Source organism: Drosophila montana, unplaced genomic scaffold (genome assembly GCF_035044405.1).
Source record: "Drosophila montana isolate Dmon_TW-CO22-7 unplaced genomic scaffold, ASM3504440v1 contig_1505_1, whole genome shotgun sequence".
Taxonomy (NCBI): Eukaryota; Metazoa; Arthropoda; class Insecta; order Diptera; family Drosophilidae; genus Drosophila; species Drosophila montana.
This window is the reverse complement of record NW_026996452.1, coordinates 1,029,907-1,044,307: the sequence shown is the minus strand read 5'-3', so window position 1 is coordinate 1,044,307 and position 14,401 is coordinate 1,029,907. Positions and strand designations below refer to the sequence as shown.

At 38.8% G+C, this 14,401-nt stretch overlaps 1 protein-coding gene across 20 annotated transcripts in view; it reads left to right on the top strand.

Annotated features, from left to right (window-relative positions):
• Positions 1-14,401, top strand: part of mtd (mustard) — a 61,504-nt gene that overhangs the window by 40,478 nt on the left and 6,625 nt on the right. For 7 of the 20 annotated variants that reach the window (XM_064694868.1, XM_064694860.1, XM_064694825.1 and 4 more), the window contains 6 exons: positions 181-781; positions 871-1,034; positions 1,269-1,400; positions 1,641-1,795; positions 1,856-2,018; positions 2,084-2,285. In XM_064694868.1, the coding sequence (XP_064550938.1) occupies positions 181-781; positions 871-1,034; positions 1,269-1,400; positions 1,641-1,795; positions 1,856-2,018; positions 2,084-2,285 (1,417 nt within the window). Of the gene's footprint in view, positions 1-180; positions 782-870; positions 1,035-1,268; positions 1,401-1,640; positions 1,796-1,855; positions 2,019-2,083; positions 2,286-8,310; positions 8,559-12,173; positions 12,405-14,401 lie in introns of those variants that run through there. The other 13 variants (XM_064694892.1, XM_064694852.1, XM_064694843.1 and 10 more) reach the window with 5 other exon arrangements.

Here is a 14,401-nt window from a genome sequence, read left to right as displayed (position 1 = left end):
TCTACATTTTTTTGTGTTTTTATTTTCATATCTTAAACCGCAACGTTCCCTCAATAAATACATAACCATATTTGCCATTTGTGCCTTACAAACACACACCTCTCACACCCACATACGCACACACGTGAACCTGCATCTGTTACTGTAAATTACAACCCACTGCACACTCCAAATACTCAGCTATTGTTTGTCTAATTCCCGAAGATCATCGGAAGACGAGGCCGACAACGAGTCCAACATAACCATAGACAGCGGCGCACGGGTCCAGGACCCACAGTCGACAGCGAGCTCGGTTAGCGGCGATGCCAAAGGAGCCAAAGGAGGTGGTTCCGCTGCAGCTGCTGCGGCGGCTGCGGCTGCGGCTGCTGTTGCTTCTGCATCTGGCGCTGTGGGTGGTCTGGTGCCGGGAATGCTGCCGCCATCTGGCATTGATTTGGAGCTTCTGGAGGAGCTGTCGAAGCAGTCCTGCTACGACTCGGGCATCGATATTCGCGAACCCATACCCACAATACAGCCGATACCAAAGAAAACCGTATACAGTGACGCTGACATCGTGCTCAGCTCAGACTGGGTGCCGCCGAAGACCATTGTACCCACGCATTTCAGCGAGTCACCGCCACGTAGCACCATTTTTGGCCAGAGTCTCGACGCTGGCGGCGCTCGCAAGAAGACCTCCAGCGTGAGTTTCAGCGTTGACGACGAGGCAGCACAGCAGGCACAGGCAGCCGCATCGGCAGCTGCGGCAGCGAGCGGCGACAAGCAGGGGGATAAGAAAAATAAGGTGAGTAAACCACAACTAAATGAGCTGCAGAAACATATGTCTGCAGACCAGATTTGCACAATTAATTGAATGTTTCGTACGCTTTCTAGATGCTAAAACGTCTGTCATATCCATTGACTTGGGTGGAGGGCCTAACTGGCGAGGGCGGCGCACCGCCTGCCCCGGGCAGCGGCCTGAACAAGTCGGCGGACACAGATTCGGCGCCCAACACGGGTGACTCCAACCAGAGTGTATTTTCGAAAGTATTCTCAAGGTGCGCAAATGAAATTTCAGTTAAAATCTAAACAACATATTAACTCCTATATAATTGGTGCCACAAATTTGTTTATTTCGTTGGAAAAAAAATGCTTACCCTCGGTTAATGCGGATCGGCTGCTTTTGCAAATTTTAACTTATGCTTTTCACACACACACACACATACACACGCGCACACGCACACAACAAATGTACACACTATATGATATACATATATAAATGAATTACATAGCTCGCCCATCACTCTGGTATCAGAGCTGGGCGGCAACTTGTTTTCGAAAACACCGTCCGAAGAATCTGGTGGGTCGCCAGTGCCGCCACTGACTCCACACTCGACACATTCCGAGGGTCACATGACCTATGGGTAAGGACGGATTGGAACCTGTGCACTGTGTTGTTGATGTTGTAGTGTTGTTGTGTAACTCATTCAACGAATACATCTTTTATAGTTCAGTTCCCACTTTTGTTCACCAGCTAATTTAAATTCTCAAAGCATCGTAGTCAAAAACTAGAACCATACTCTCTATACTCGAACTAGTCGTTATTATCAGTTCGGACAATTATCAATTTGCACTGCTAATATCTTGTTCCATTGACTCCACAGGCGCTCCTCTATTGGCACTTTTATACGCCCACACTCCTCGGAGGGTACTGCGTCCAGCACGAAGCTGAAGGAGGCCAAACAGCCGCCGCCCAAGCTGGACTACCGTTCCATGGTCTCGATGGATGACAAGCCGGAATTGTTTATCAGCGTGGACAGTAAGTGGTTAATGAAATATTGTATTGAATCCCATTTAATAATCGCTGTCTTGCTCACAGAGCTTATACCGCGTCCCGCACGCGCCTGCTCTGACCCACCTTTGTATTTCCGCCTGCGCATGGGCAAGCCCATTGGCAAGGCAATACCACAGGGCACCACAGTCATGTCCTATGGCAAAAACAAGCTGCGCGCCGAATATTGGTTCAGTGTGCCCAAAAATCGGTGAGTTACCCACCTGAACAACCGTACCTATTCTGTATAGCTAACTGTAAAACAATTTTCTATAGCGTTGACGAGCTCTATCGTTTCATAAACACCTGGGTGAAACACCTGTACGGTGAATTGGACGAAGAGCAAATAAAGGCGCGCGGCTTTGAGCTAATCCAGGAGGATACCGAATGGACAAAGAGCGGAGTCATTAAGGCAAGCGGCTACAGCGACAGCCAGGATGGCGAGGAAATTGGCGATCTCACCCGCGAGTCCTGGGAGGTGAGCTCAATTTTGATCAATTTGTTCATTATCTAATGCAACAGCAATCGCATTGTGCGTCCTTTCATATACATATATATAATTTTTAATCTATTGCTCTGAGTTTTTCTCTCGCATTTTTCTACTAAGTATATAACAAAAAAAAGTTTCTCTCTCAAAATTTTGAATCCAAAACGAAAAAAAAAAAAGCAAAAAATTATTTAGGTTATGCCTCGAAATTGTTGAAAGTATTTTAATATATCTCTTGTATACTTTTTCTTACATTTATTGTCCACGCGTTTCCATCTTTCTGTTTCCTTTCGTGTCTTTATTGTGTTTCAATTTGCATTTATTTTTAAATACAATACAAAATCTGCCAATCCATGGGCTAAAAAAAAAAAAAAAAAAAAAACAACCAAAACCAAATCCAAAACTGAAACCTTTATGTGATAAATCTCTATACGACAGCTTCTAAAGGCGCCCTTCGCCAAGACCTACAAGATCATAAAAACGGCTTCGCATGCCGCATCGCATGATTTGGAATTGTTGGGCGGCGAGGTTAGGAATAAAAACCTTTTAAATACGAATTCTTCCACCTAAACTAAACTAAGCTGTGTTGTTAAAGCACACAACTAAAAGAAAAACCCACCAACCACCACCCACTTTTGAAACTTGTAAAATTATGTGTATATTCCTTTTTCCAAGAACAATTGATTATTGTTTTTCCACACATGGTTTTCCCTTTGGCTCGCTCGTTCTTTTCGTTTTTCGTAGTTATGCGTAATGCTTTATGGTTTTATTGTTTATATTCCTGTCTTTTTTGATAATGTAATATTTTCTTGGCACATATTCAAGCACATCCGTTTGTGTGCGCGTGTGTGGCACATTGAGCACAAATTCAACAATTTTCTATTAGTTCCTTTGGCATTGGCTCATTCCATAGACATATTATCATATTTGGCAACCTATGTAGTTTCATCGAAATTATTGTGATTCAAAAATATTTTTAAGCTGAAGTTTTAAAGTTTTATTATCAGCGTAGCCAAACATAAATCTTAAGCATTTTCATTTATTTCATTTTATCTCAAGTCTCATTATCAATTACCTAACTCTGCGGTCCACACTTTTTATACCCTCAACCCATTAAAAATGGGTAAAAAGGGTATTATGTATTTGTGCAAATGTATGTAACAGGCAGAAGGAAGCATCTCCCATAAAGTATATATATTATTGATCAGCATCAATAGCCGAGTCGATCTAGCCATGTCCGTCTGTCTGTCTGTCAGTCTGTCCGTATGTATGAACGCAAGGATCTCAGAACCTATAAGAGCTAGAGATCGAGTTTGTTTCCGATATTCGATAACTTGCCCCGTTTCCAAGTTATCGATATCGAATTCCTGTTTTTTGAGCAATTTCAGCAAATAATATGAGCTAGAGTCACCAATCTTGACATGTAGCTCCTAGAATAGTATATATATATATCAAGTATCTTTAATTTTCTACCTATCGCCTGTTGGAAGAAGAGGGTTCAGGGTATCCCCCAGTCGGGAGCTCCCGACTAGATCCTCTTACTTGTTGGGTTTCAACATGTGGCATGGCTTTGTCAAGCTCCCATCACAATTATAACAACCGCAGGCGTTGCCCAACCTAGCATAACAATACCAAGTCAACCAGATATGTGGGCTATATAAAACAACTGTATAATGACGCCTCTATCTGGCAATAGCTTTGCCCTGCTCCCAGCTAACCATGTTCTGGCTGCGTATTAAAACAAATCAAATTAATATGCCAATTAACACTTGCATAATTAATTTTCACCGTCTGCGCCTTGGATCGATGCTATATACAGGCAGACGATCGTCTAGCTGAGCTTATACTGGTCTGCATACCAGACTTGATTCATCCAGTAATTAGCGCATTTTTACTTGATTTTGTTTGGCAGTTTCGCAATATTCATTGGACACGTTTTTCTCATCCAATAAGCGTGCCCACAAATTAAGTACATTCGAGATGTGTTTGTATGCTTGTACACGATTCACACGTCGTATGAGTAATTATTGTTTGGCTTCGTTGTTCAACTATTTATCTTATAAAGTTGTTGCAATTTTGTTATCAAATTGGCTTTGCTTTTCTTAATAAAATTTCAATAGTCTGTTAATGAATAATACAATCGGGTCTTAGGTGCTTCTCCTTCTATCTGTTATCTGTTCGACGAGTGTTTCCCACATCAGTTGTAAATAAAGCGGAATCGAAGCAAATTGTTTCCTTATTAGCGAATATTACAGTCTATATAGAGGGTCGGTTGTGAAGATAGCCCCATATATAATGCAAGCAAGTCAGTTGAAGAGGTTATCAAACCAAATAGTATAACGATTTTTAGCTTTCTATTTGATAATACAGCTGCCGCTCTTGCTCTCTTTGCTTTTAATTGGATTTTGGAATATTTTCCCTGTTCAGAACATTCATTTTTATTTCTATTTTTTTTCTGGTTATCTTTTAAAAGTAAAGCTAGCATATGGGTCATTTGTATGCATATATGTATATGTATATATATACTACTATAACCCGGCCTTCCCGTGGCACGTCTAAAGTAAATGTTCTCAAAAAGACTTTGAAAAAGATTTTGAAACTGATCGGATGGTCAACAAACCACATTCATACAAACAATTTCCAATTTCCAATTTACCACTGTTGCGGGTGGAATTTCCCAAATCGCTGAAACACGTTTTCATTCAATTCTTATGCAGCGCTTTAAAAATAAGTTTGAAGCAGAACGGAAAAAATCGCGAAAAACGTTTGTATGAATCTTTTTTGTTTGCCATCCGAACGGCCTCAAACTCATTTTCAAAGATCTTTGCTCAAAACATTTGAGGGGGGTGTTTCAAACTTTTCGAAAAATGCATTCCTCCATGGTGGAAATGGGGGTCACGTTTCGTGTTCAAATTTAATTCCAAAGATCTAGATGAAAAATCATTTGAGACGTGTTCGCAGAATCCAAATCCAAAATTCCTTAGTAAAAAAGCGATTCAAAGATTTTTTGGGCGCAGTTTTCAGTTTATGTACGCCTATACATACATACGTACATACGCACATACATACATAATTACATATGTTAAAATATAGATACATACGTACATACATACATACATACATGCATACATACATACATACATACATACGTACACACATACATACATACATACATACATATGTACATGCATATGCACACACATACATACATACACATATACATACATACATACATACGTACACACATACATACATACATACATACATACATATGTACATGCATATGCACACACATACATACATACACACATACATACATACATACATACATACGTACACACATACATACATACATATGTACATGCATATGCACATACATACATACATACACACATACATAAATACATACATACATACGTACACACATACATACATACATACATACATACATACGTACACACATACATACATACGTATGTACATGCATATGCACATACATACATGCATGCATATATACAAAACAAAAAACAAAAAAAACCAAAAAAACAAAAACCAAAAAAAAAGTAAAAATGCCTGCTAAGACGGGATTTCTGATTCCACCCGCAAATGTGGAAAATATATGGAAAACGCTTGTATGAAACTTTTGTTTATCATATAATCGATTTTAAACTCAATTTCAAAGAGCTGTGGTAAACATTGTTGTGGAAGTTTTTCAAAAATTTCAAAAAATTCCACGCAAGATTGCAGAAAATCCGCTTTTTACTGCGTGGAAATGTGGATTCAAGCAAAGACAATATGATTTTTATTTAAATTATATTCTTTGGTTCAAGCTAGTGTATATACATATATAAACATATAAATGTATGTAAATTATAATCAATGTAGAAAAAACAGGTAAACAAGTCGTCTCATAAACTAAGCTAAAGCGAAACCCGTTTATTAGGCACACTTTAAAAGTGAATTATACTGTTAGACAAGTATGCAGGCCATTTTAAAGGGGTTGACCAAAAATAAAATATAATAAATACATATTTTGTATTCACTATAAATAATATCAATATATGTAGCTGCATATTTCTATTGGGCATTAAGTGGACAAGTTGTTGCTCTCATCGCAGCATCATCAACCGGTTCCGTTTGTTATAGTTGTTGATATTATATTGAGACAAACTTATCTGAGACAAACTGAGCGTATGCCCAACATAACCGAATGCCTCACTCATTAAACAAGCGCAAATTTGCATATAAAGAACGGCTCGAAGATGAGCCACACGAACAAGTAGATCCATTAAATGCGGCAGTTGATCTTGATCGTGCGTGTCTGAGGCATGGCATACATGTAGACAGCAACTACATACATACATACAATCATATTCGGACCAATCCATTTAGAATTTCAAAGTAAACAATTGATTAATTTTGTAAGCGAATTACGTTTTATTCAATTGTATAGCGCTTGCCATTTAGCCGGTTATTGTTGCTGCTGTTATTGTTGTTTTTGATACTTTGGCAACATCATCCGGGACGATTTTGTTGGCTCGCATCCGGTTTTTAGCACATTTGGGAGCCCCTTCTTTGCTTTGCCCAATTAACCGATCAGTCGGGTCATGCCACGCCCATACGTTAAGTGTGCTGCTAGCCGTTAATTGTCAAGTGTTTGTATGCATATACATATGTATATATATATGTATGTACCTCTAGAAGGCGTACTGGTACGATCAATTAGTTTCAATGAATTTGTACGCCATCCGAACGAGACGTCAACGTTTCTGAACAATTGCGATTCCCGATGTGAAAGTCAACTTTATTTCAAATATCCACTTTGCATATTGCAGTATCCACAATATTTTGTTGTTTCCGATAAAGATCAACAAAAGTGTTAAGAGCGCATTCTTAGCTATAAGAGTGTACTCATTACATCAAAAGCACACACACACACACACGTATGAAAATCCGTCTTAACCCAATGTTGACGTCTTTTGCGTTGGTCGCAAGGTGTGGAAAAGGTGTGGCACCACGGTCTTTAAAAAGCTTTAACTATATATGATCAAGCGATCTTTCTCATAAACCGTTTACATTTTAAAGAGCTATATTTGCAATAATTATAAAAGTAAACAGCGTCAACATTAATATACCTAGCGTTTATTTGAAGCCAACTACATAAAAACAAAAAGTTGTGCCCATTTTTCTGGAACAGTCCCTCATTGAAAATCGAGCTTCAAATTTCTTTCCAATATCCGGTTAAATGAAAACGTGCGTATATTTTTTAAAGATATATACATATGTAAGTAGATAACGCATTCCGTAGCCAGTCTTTGGTAGAGATTTTCAGCTGCATTGCATATTGTTGTCTCTTTATTTTTCTCAATGCGTTGCAAGCTTTAAATAAACTGTAATTGAAATACAGAGCGCAAATATGTTATGTTTTTATTTGTTTGTGCATGTGTGTTTGTGGCTGTGAAGCAAAACAGCAAAACAGCAAAAGCAACAAAAGCTCTGCTAGTGCTGCGCCGCCTCGCTGCACAGTATAAAAGAAACGCACGCGGCTTAGGCTTGGCGTCTACACTGCTGTCCCACAAATGGTGCCACATTGCATGTCTGCTGTGGCTGCTGCTTTTGCTGCTGCTAGACAAGTTATCAGCAGAGCATCGCGACGTTTACGATGCCGCTATTGTTGAGCCACGTATATTGTTGTTGTTGGTGCTGCTGCTGCTGCTGCTGCTGCTGCCCGACAGCTTGACGGTGACGTCGACGAGGCGTCAACCACAACAGAGGCTTCGTCCGTTGGGTCTGTTTTGTGGGCTGTTTCTGTTTTAGTTTTCGCAACACATTCAAGCCGCACAGTCGCAAACGCATCGTCGCCGTTTTCGTCGTTTCTTTTGAATACGAAAAAATTGAATTTGAATTTTAAATTCAAGTCGAAAGTGTTATATTCTGCCCCAGTGTAGTTTAAATGTGATTGCACTTTTGTGGGATCTGCTACACACATATGAAAATATAAATATGCTGCACACATTTATGATATATATTTAATATATATAAACATCGACATATGTACTCAACTGTTTGGGATATTACGCTCTCTTGGCCTGATGCCCGTGCTGCCAATCAAAGAGCGTATCCAAAATTAGCAACGCCTGCGCAAGAAGACGACAACAAACAACGAGAAGCAAAAACAGAAATTCACAGAAACGAAAACTCGTCGCCAAAATGAGCGTCAAGCCGATCAAATTATCAAAAATAGCCAAATATATTAGGAAAAAGGTAAACAGCAAGCAAAATCTTAAAATTTTCTAAAATTAAAATTCAGTCGAGATTTGCTGGTTACATTTTCCGTTTTGTATGTTTTTTTCGCGCGCTGTTTTTTGGGTGAAAGTTTAGCAAAAAGAAAAAAACCGAAGAAAAAAAAACCAAAAAAAAAACAATCAATTTGCAGCATTTTGTAATCGGAGCGCGTTCCGTTAAACAAAGCCAAAAATAAAAAATAAAACAGACAAATTTATATATTCAATGCCTTGGCCATAAATGCCGATAGCGCAAAACAAGTGTCCATATTGAATAGTACAAAAAGTGGCAATACCATCGATAAGGCCGACAATTCCCGCCCGCCGCATGCAAATTCATTTGCGCCATGTCCGACACAAACAACAACAACAACAGCTACAACAACAACAGCAATAATCATGTATACAAGATGAGCTATAATTAGTGCCTTTTAAGAGATCGGGCAATGGTCGCCATAAGTCGTCTTATTGCCCCATTAAATGTTGCCATTGCACATTGAAAAATTGCTTTCAATTGACTTTAAAGTGCTGTAATATATTGTCAGGGTCTCTACAAGTAAATGTTCCCCAAACAAGTTTCCATGTGCATTAGAATTAAATTAAGATGAGTACTGTGCATATGTTTTTATAAAGTAAGCCCAAGCATTAACTCATTTACCAATCATAGTCCGATTTGATGATGGAAGAAACAGAGAAACACAGCACACAAATAGCTTTGCGTTTTTCGTTTAGGCTTTCCTCAAGCCTCGAGGCCTTGAAAAAGCTCTGACTGATTTTGCGCAAAACAAAAGAAAACTGAGTTGATCAAACGCAATGCATTCTCTTTTGATTGTAAACGTTTTTTCTTTGTTTGTCATAGTTCTTGTTACCCTTGGCAATAGGTACTATAATATTCTAAAAGCTCGCCAGCTACTCGCATGTTTCCGTCCTATCGTTCACTTTCCACTTGTTTACATTTTTATCTCTGTTATCATATGAGAGAGATTCAAAGTATTTTATAAAAATTCAATGCATATTTTGGGTGAAATGAACCGGCTTTCAAATGAACCAAAATTAAAAATCAGAACTCAACTGATTCAATAAGACAAAAGAAAGCTTTGGTATTACCAGTCCAACAAATGATGGCAATCCACGATTCGACTCTCAAACTCTTGGTCTTCATTCATAATAAGTCCATAATTTAGCGTATTTTATGGCATTGTTAGGCATTTCTTTGGATCTCTCATAATTAGGAGCTGGATCTGGGTAGCTGGTTATACTGGTTGTTTTTCTCAATGCCCGAAATACTTTTGACTAAACGTAATACGTGGGGCAAATTTGACATTTCTTTCACCTTTAACTAGACGATACAAGTATAAACAGGCCGGGCCTGCAATTACGTTCTTTCAATTGATATTTGGCTGTAATTAAGTCTGTGTTGTTGTTGTTGTTGTTGAAATCAAAACAAAGGCTAGAAGTCTTTTATGTGCTCGCCCGCATCTAACGAAATTCAATACGCCTCTTCTCAAACTCAGCCGTTTGTAAAGAGTGCAACACAATATATATGAACTACGTATTTAAATATACTATAAGTATATTTATACATATTATGTATTTGGCTTAGATTTCCAATGGTTGACTGGCATGCATACATATATACGAGGAAGGTGTGGCAAATGACGACATCTGTTATTGTTGCTGTTTGTTATTGTTGTTATGTGAAAGCGCCACCTGTTGATTAAAGCATTGAAGACAATCTAAAGACTGTAAACTGTAAACTGAAGGCAATTATAAAACATAGATTGGGTAGAAAAAAAACATAGAAAATAAAATCATAAAATGAAGAATATTGATAAGTTCAGGAATTCCGCAATGCAATTATCATTATAGGCAGAGTTTAGGTAAAAAAAATAGTATCTTTTTTGAAAACCGGTCAAAAAGTTTTTAAAGTTTGGAAAAAGAATTTGTATAGATTTGGTATGGTTACATGTGCATATTTTGGCATAATTTCTGACAAGAAAAAAGATTCCCTCAGCATTGATATTAATCTTGAGTTATACCAACTTTGACACCTACAATCGCTTAAAAACACTTCCAAGTGATATTTCGTCAAAAAAAAAACTTAGCAATTATAAAAATTGGTTTACTAAAAACATGACATCTATCAATTAGCGAACCTTATATCTCAGAGCATAATCCAAAACTCTCGAATTTGGATGCGGAACTACAGAATATGAACACACAAACAAAAAGATAATGGGTCAAATAACCGGATAAGGTGGATTACTGCATAAACAAATTTGGGACTAAATTGCAATGACAGAATTTGCCAAAACTAATTGTGAATTAGTTTTACTTAAATTAAAATGGGATATGGTCAGGGATAGGCCTCTGTCTGTCTTGTCAATATATCCACCATATTCATTGACTTGGCCCGTTATGCGATAAAGCGACCAGTTAACTTAAAAGGCAGCACATCTGGTAATACCAAAGCAGAAACCTGTTCAGGCAGCACTTTAAACAATCAAATTAACCCACAAAAATGCACAGCAACAACAACAACAAAAACAGCCTTGGCCCAACACAGTAGCGACAACCAAATTAAGTATTAAACTTTTTTGGGGCCAAAGCACATGATGATACGTTGTCTAGCAAAACGAAATATGTAAAAAATTGCCGCCAACTCATGCCCCAATTGTTGGGGACCTAATTGGCAATCCCTTAAGGGCGACAACTGGCCGTAAATCAACATGCGATTTGCACTATTCAAATTAAATTACACACCAAACGGCAACCGCTGCTAAATTGCGTATACGTATCATTAGCAACATGTTGCTGGCAACAAAATCTGTGAGCGTCTGTCGAAACACATTTTTTAACGGAAGCACCACCCTCCCGCCTGCCTCACCTTAATAATAAGTAGCCAGGCCCAAATAAAGTTGATTACTACAACAAATCGACTAGTTTGGAAGCTAAAAAAAGCTTTGCTAAGAGCACCAATATTTAAGAGAATACTCCTCACTCTCTTGTATGCTTCCTCTCCCATTCACTATCTCTCTCTCTCCCTCTCTCTCTCACTCTCTTGCTCAACTTCTTTTTGGGCCACTGTGTGCGCCTGTTCTTTTAGTTGCCATTATGTACGCCAGTCGGCGCTCATTCCGTCAGTCAGCAACTTGTTTTTGAAACACGCACACAGTTATACGCTTCGCTCGCTGTACAATGTACATATACTATTAGCAAAATAAGCAAAAGTGTACAAAGTTTATGATGTGTTGTGGCAAAAGTAAACAACATTAACATTTTGCTGTTAACGTGTAAGAAAATATTGGAAAAGCAATTGAAAGGCGGCATAGAGAGCGATAAAAGCCGAGGCAACAACACAGAAGCACAAACAACAAAACGTTAACGAAAAGAAAAAAAATATAAAGCTGTAGTCTCGTGGGTCACAAGACCAAAGCAGCTGTGCGAGAGAGAGCAAGAGCGCGGAAACAAGAGAGCAGCGCCAGCAATGCGGCTGAGCGTGGGAAAGCTTTTAAGCACACTGCTGGCCAAAAACGTTGAGCAACGTGAGCTTTAACTGTAAACAAGTGAGCAGAGAGTCTCGTTTCTTATTGTTGTGATTGTTTACAACATGTGGTTTGTTGTGGCACTTTTTGCAATTGTCGCCGTCTGCGGCGTTGCGGGTCGAAAATGGGGTCGATACCTCTACCTGCATTACGGGCGCCACCTGCTGCCACGCTCGATGCTCACCGCCAAGAATCGCTCGCCCACGCCGCCGCTCTCGCCTACCAAAGATGATCAGAGCTTGGAGGCGTTGCTCGATGAAAGCGGCGAAATGCACGAAACGGTGAGTGGGAAGAGCAACAACCAAATAACAGAATGCCCAAAGAACAGAAGCCTGTCAGAAACAATGGCGAATTGTAGAATTACATTCAGTCATACATATGTACATATATGTTATTTTATATGCTTGTATAGTTATTTTATTAAGTATTCCAATCACATTCTCTTCCAGGCTAATTGCCTGAGCTGAGATGCTTCTGCTATTATGGCATCATTATTACATGCGTTACACGTGTACCGTGTACAGTATAATAGCATAGTGAATGGGAGTCGAGCTAAATGAGCCCCATTTATCCGTCTGTCAAATGCCAAGCACTTTAATTGCATAACTGAGTTTGGGTCAATGCGCTTAAATCTGCCCTACAGGGTCAACTTTTATAATGGCTCTTTTAAAAAAGACAACCTGTCAGCTTTATGATTGCCTAACTTGTACATCTAAACGTCAAAGAATAATTCAGTATTGCAAATAAAAGGAAATGAAATAAATGTAACATGTGGCGAGAAAAACTGCACACGACAACAACATTTAATTTCACGCCCTCTTTATTTACTGAAGCAAACAAAAAAAAAAAATCGCCGATAAGTAATAGAATGAGAAAAAATAAGGAAATTATATTCCGTGCCGTACCGATAAGATGTTGGAGCACAAAGAAAAAAAATGTACTTTAAAGATTGGTTTCTGGGTTTCAAACTTCAGCAATAAGAAAGTCGTAATATGAATTTAATTCTCTGGGTTCGCAAAAGTATCTTAGATATGTAAATGTGTGTTGAGATACATTTGGTAGTAGTTGTAGTAGATGAGGCACAGTTAAGCCTTCTTCTCTAGCCTGTGTATGGTTTCGCATGGCTTTTTGTTGTGGTTCCGCTTTGCGACTTTCTTTCAAGTGGCGAGAGAAGGGTATCAAGTTACTTAAAGACCCGGCTAAATACTCGTTTGACCGGCCGGTTTGGCTCTTTTCGTTCGTATGGCCGGTTCTAGGGTTGAGTTCCACTTTTGCACACGTTTTCTGTCTGGCTTTTTGGCCCAGACATTTGGCTCAGACTCTCGACGCCGCGCCGCATTTCAATAACCAAAACCAGTTGATGCACAGCCGTTGTAGAACATGTTTGCCGCGGCGCCCAAAGCCAAACACAAGGTACAAATGCAGTTGTGCACCCACCCAAGTGATTGCCAAGTTTTCAATATAGTGTATCCCAGTATATTTGCGGACTCAAAAAACAGTTTTCCACCAATCAATTCTCAAATGTGCTCCAAGTAAATAATTCGTAAAAGACATCGACTATCTTATCAGGCAACAGAAGACAGAGCCTTACTAAAATTTGTTTCGGCCTGGAGCTTGGAGGCCATTCTATATACATATTACTTTTACCGCTTGCTTCGCAGTTTACAAATTTTGTTTTGTTTGGATTTGATTCGAATTAAGTCTAGAAGCTTTCCTCATTATATTGTTGTAGTCCTCACCTCACGGAAGGGCATTGTACTGCAAATGAAGTGCTCAGCTGAAGCTGAGAAAAGATTGGAGAATTACTTTTAATTAATGAACGTATCGGTTGCATCTCACTCAGCTATCGGCCGCAATGGAGTCAAAGACTAAACGACATTTAAATATAGATTGTTGTAAGGGAAACAATGTGTGCGGGTTTTTTAACTGAGCTGACGTCATCTCGTCTAGCTCTTTCGATCAGCTAAACAGCGGAAAAAGTATAACCATGCACGCCATTATTTTAATGCGAATAATACAAACTTGGAACAGTATCCGACTCTGATATACCCTGCTAGATTAAATTGACAACTAAACATAAATAAAACGCTTTTGAGACTTTCGAAATTGGTCATCTGATATGCACAGCATTAATATACCCGTTGGATTCGTTTAGTTACAGGGTACTCACCAGCAGGCAATTTACTTGATTAATTTTTTATTTTATTTATATATTTTTTTTTTTTTTTTTTTGCGCGCCTTTCAATTTAACTCAACTCAAGTTTAAAAACAAACTCAA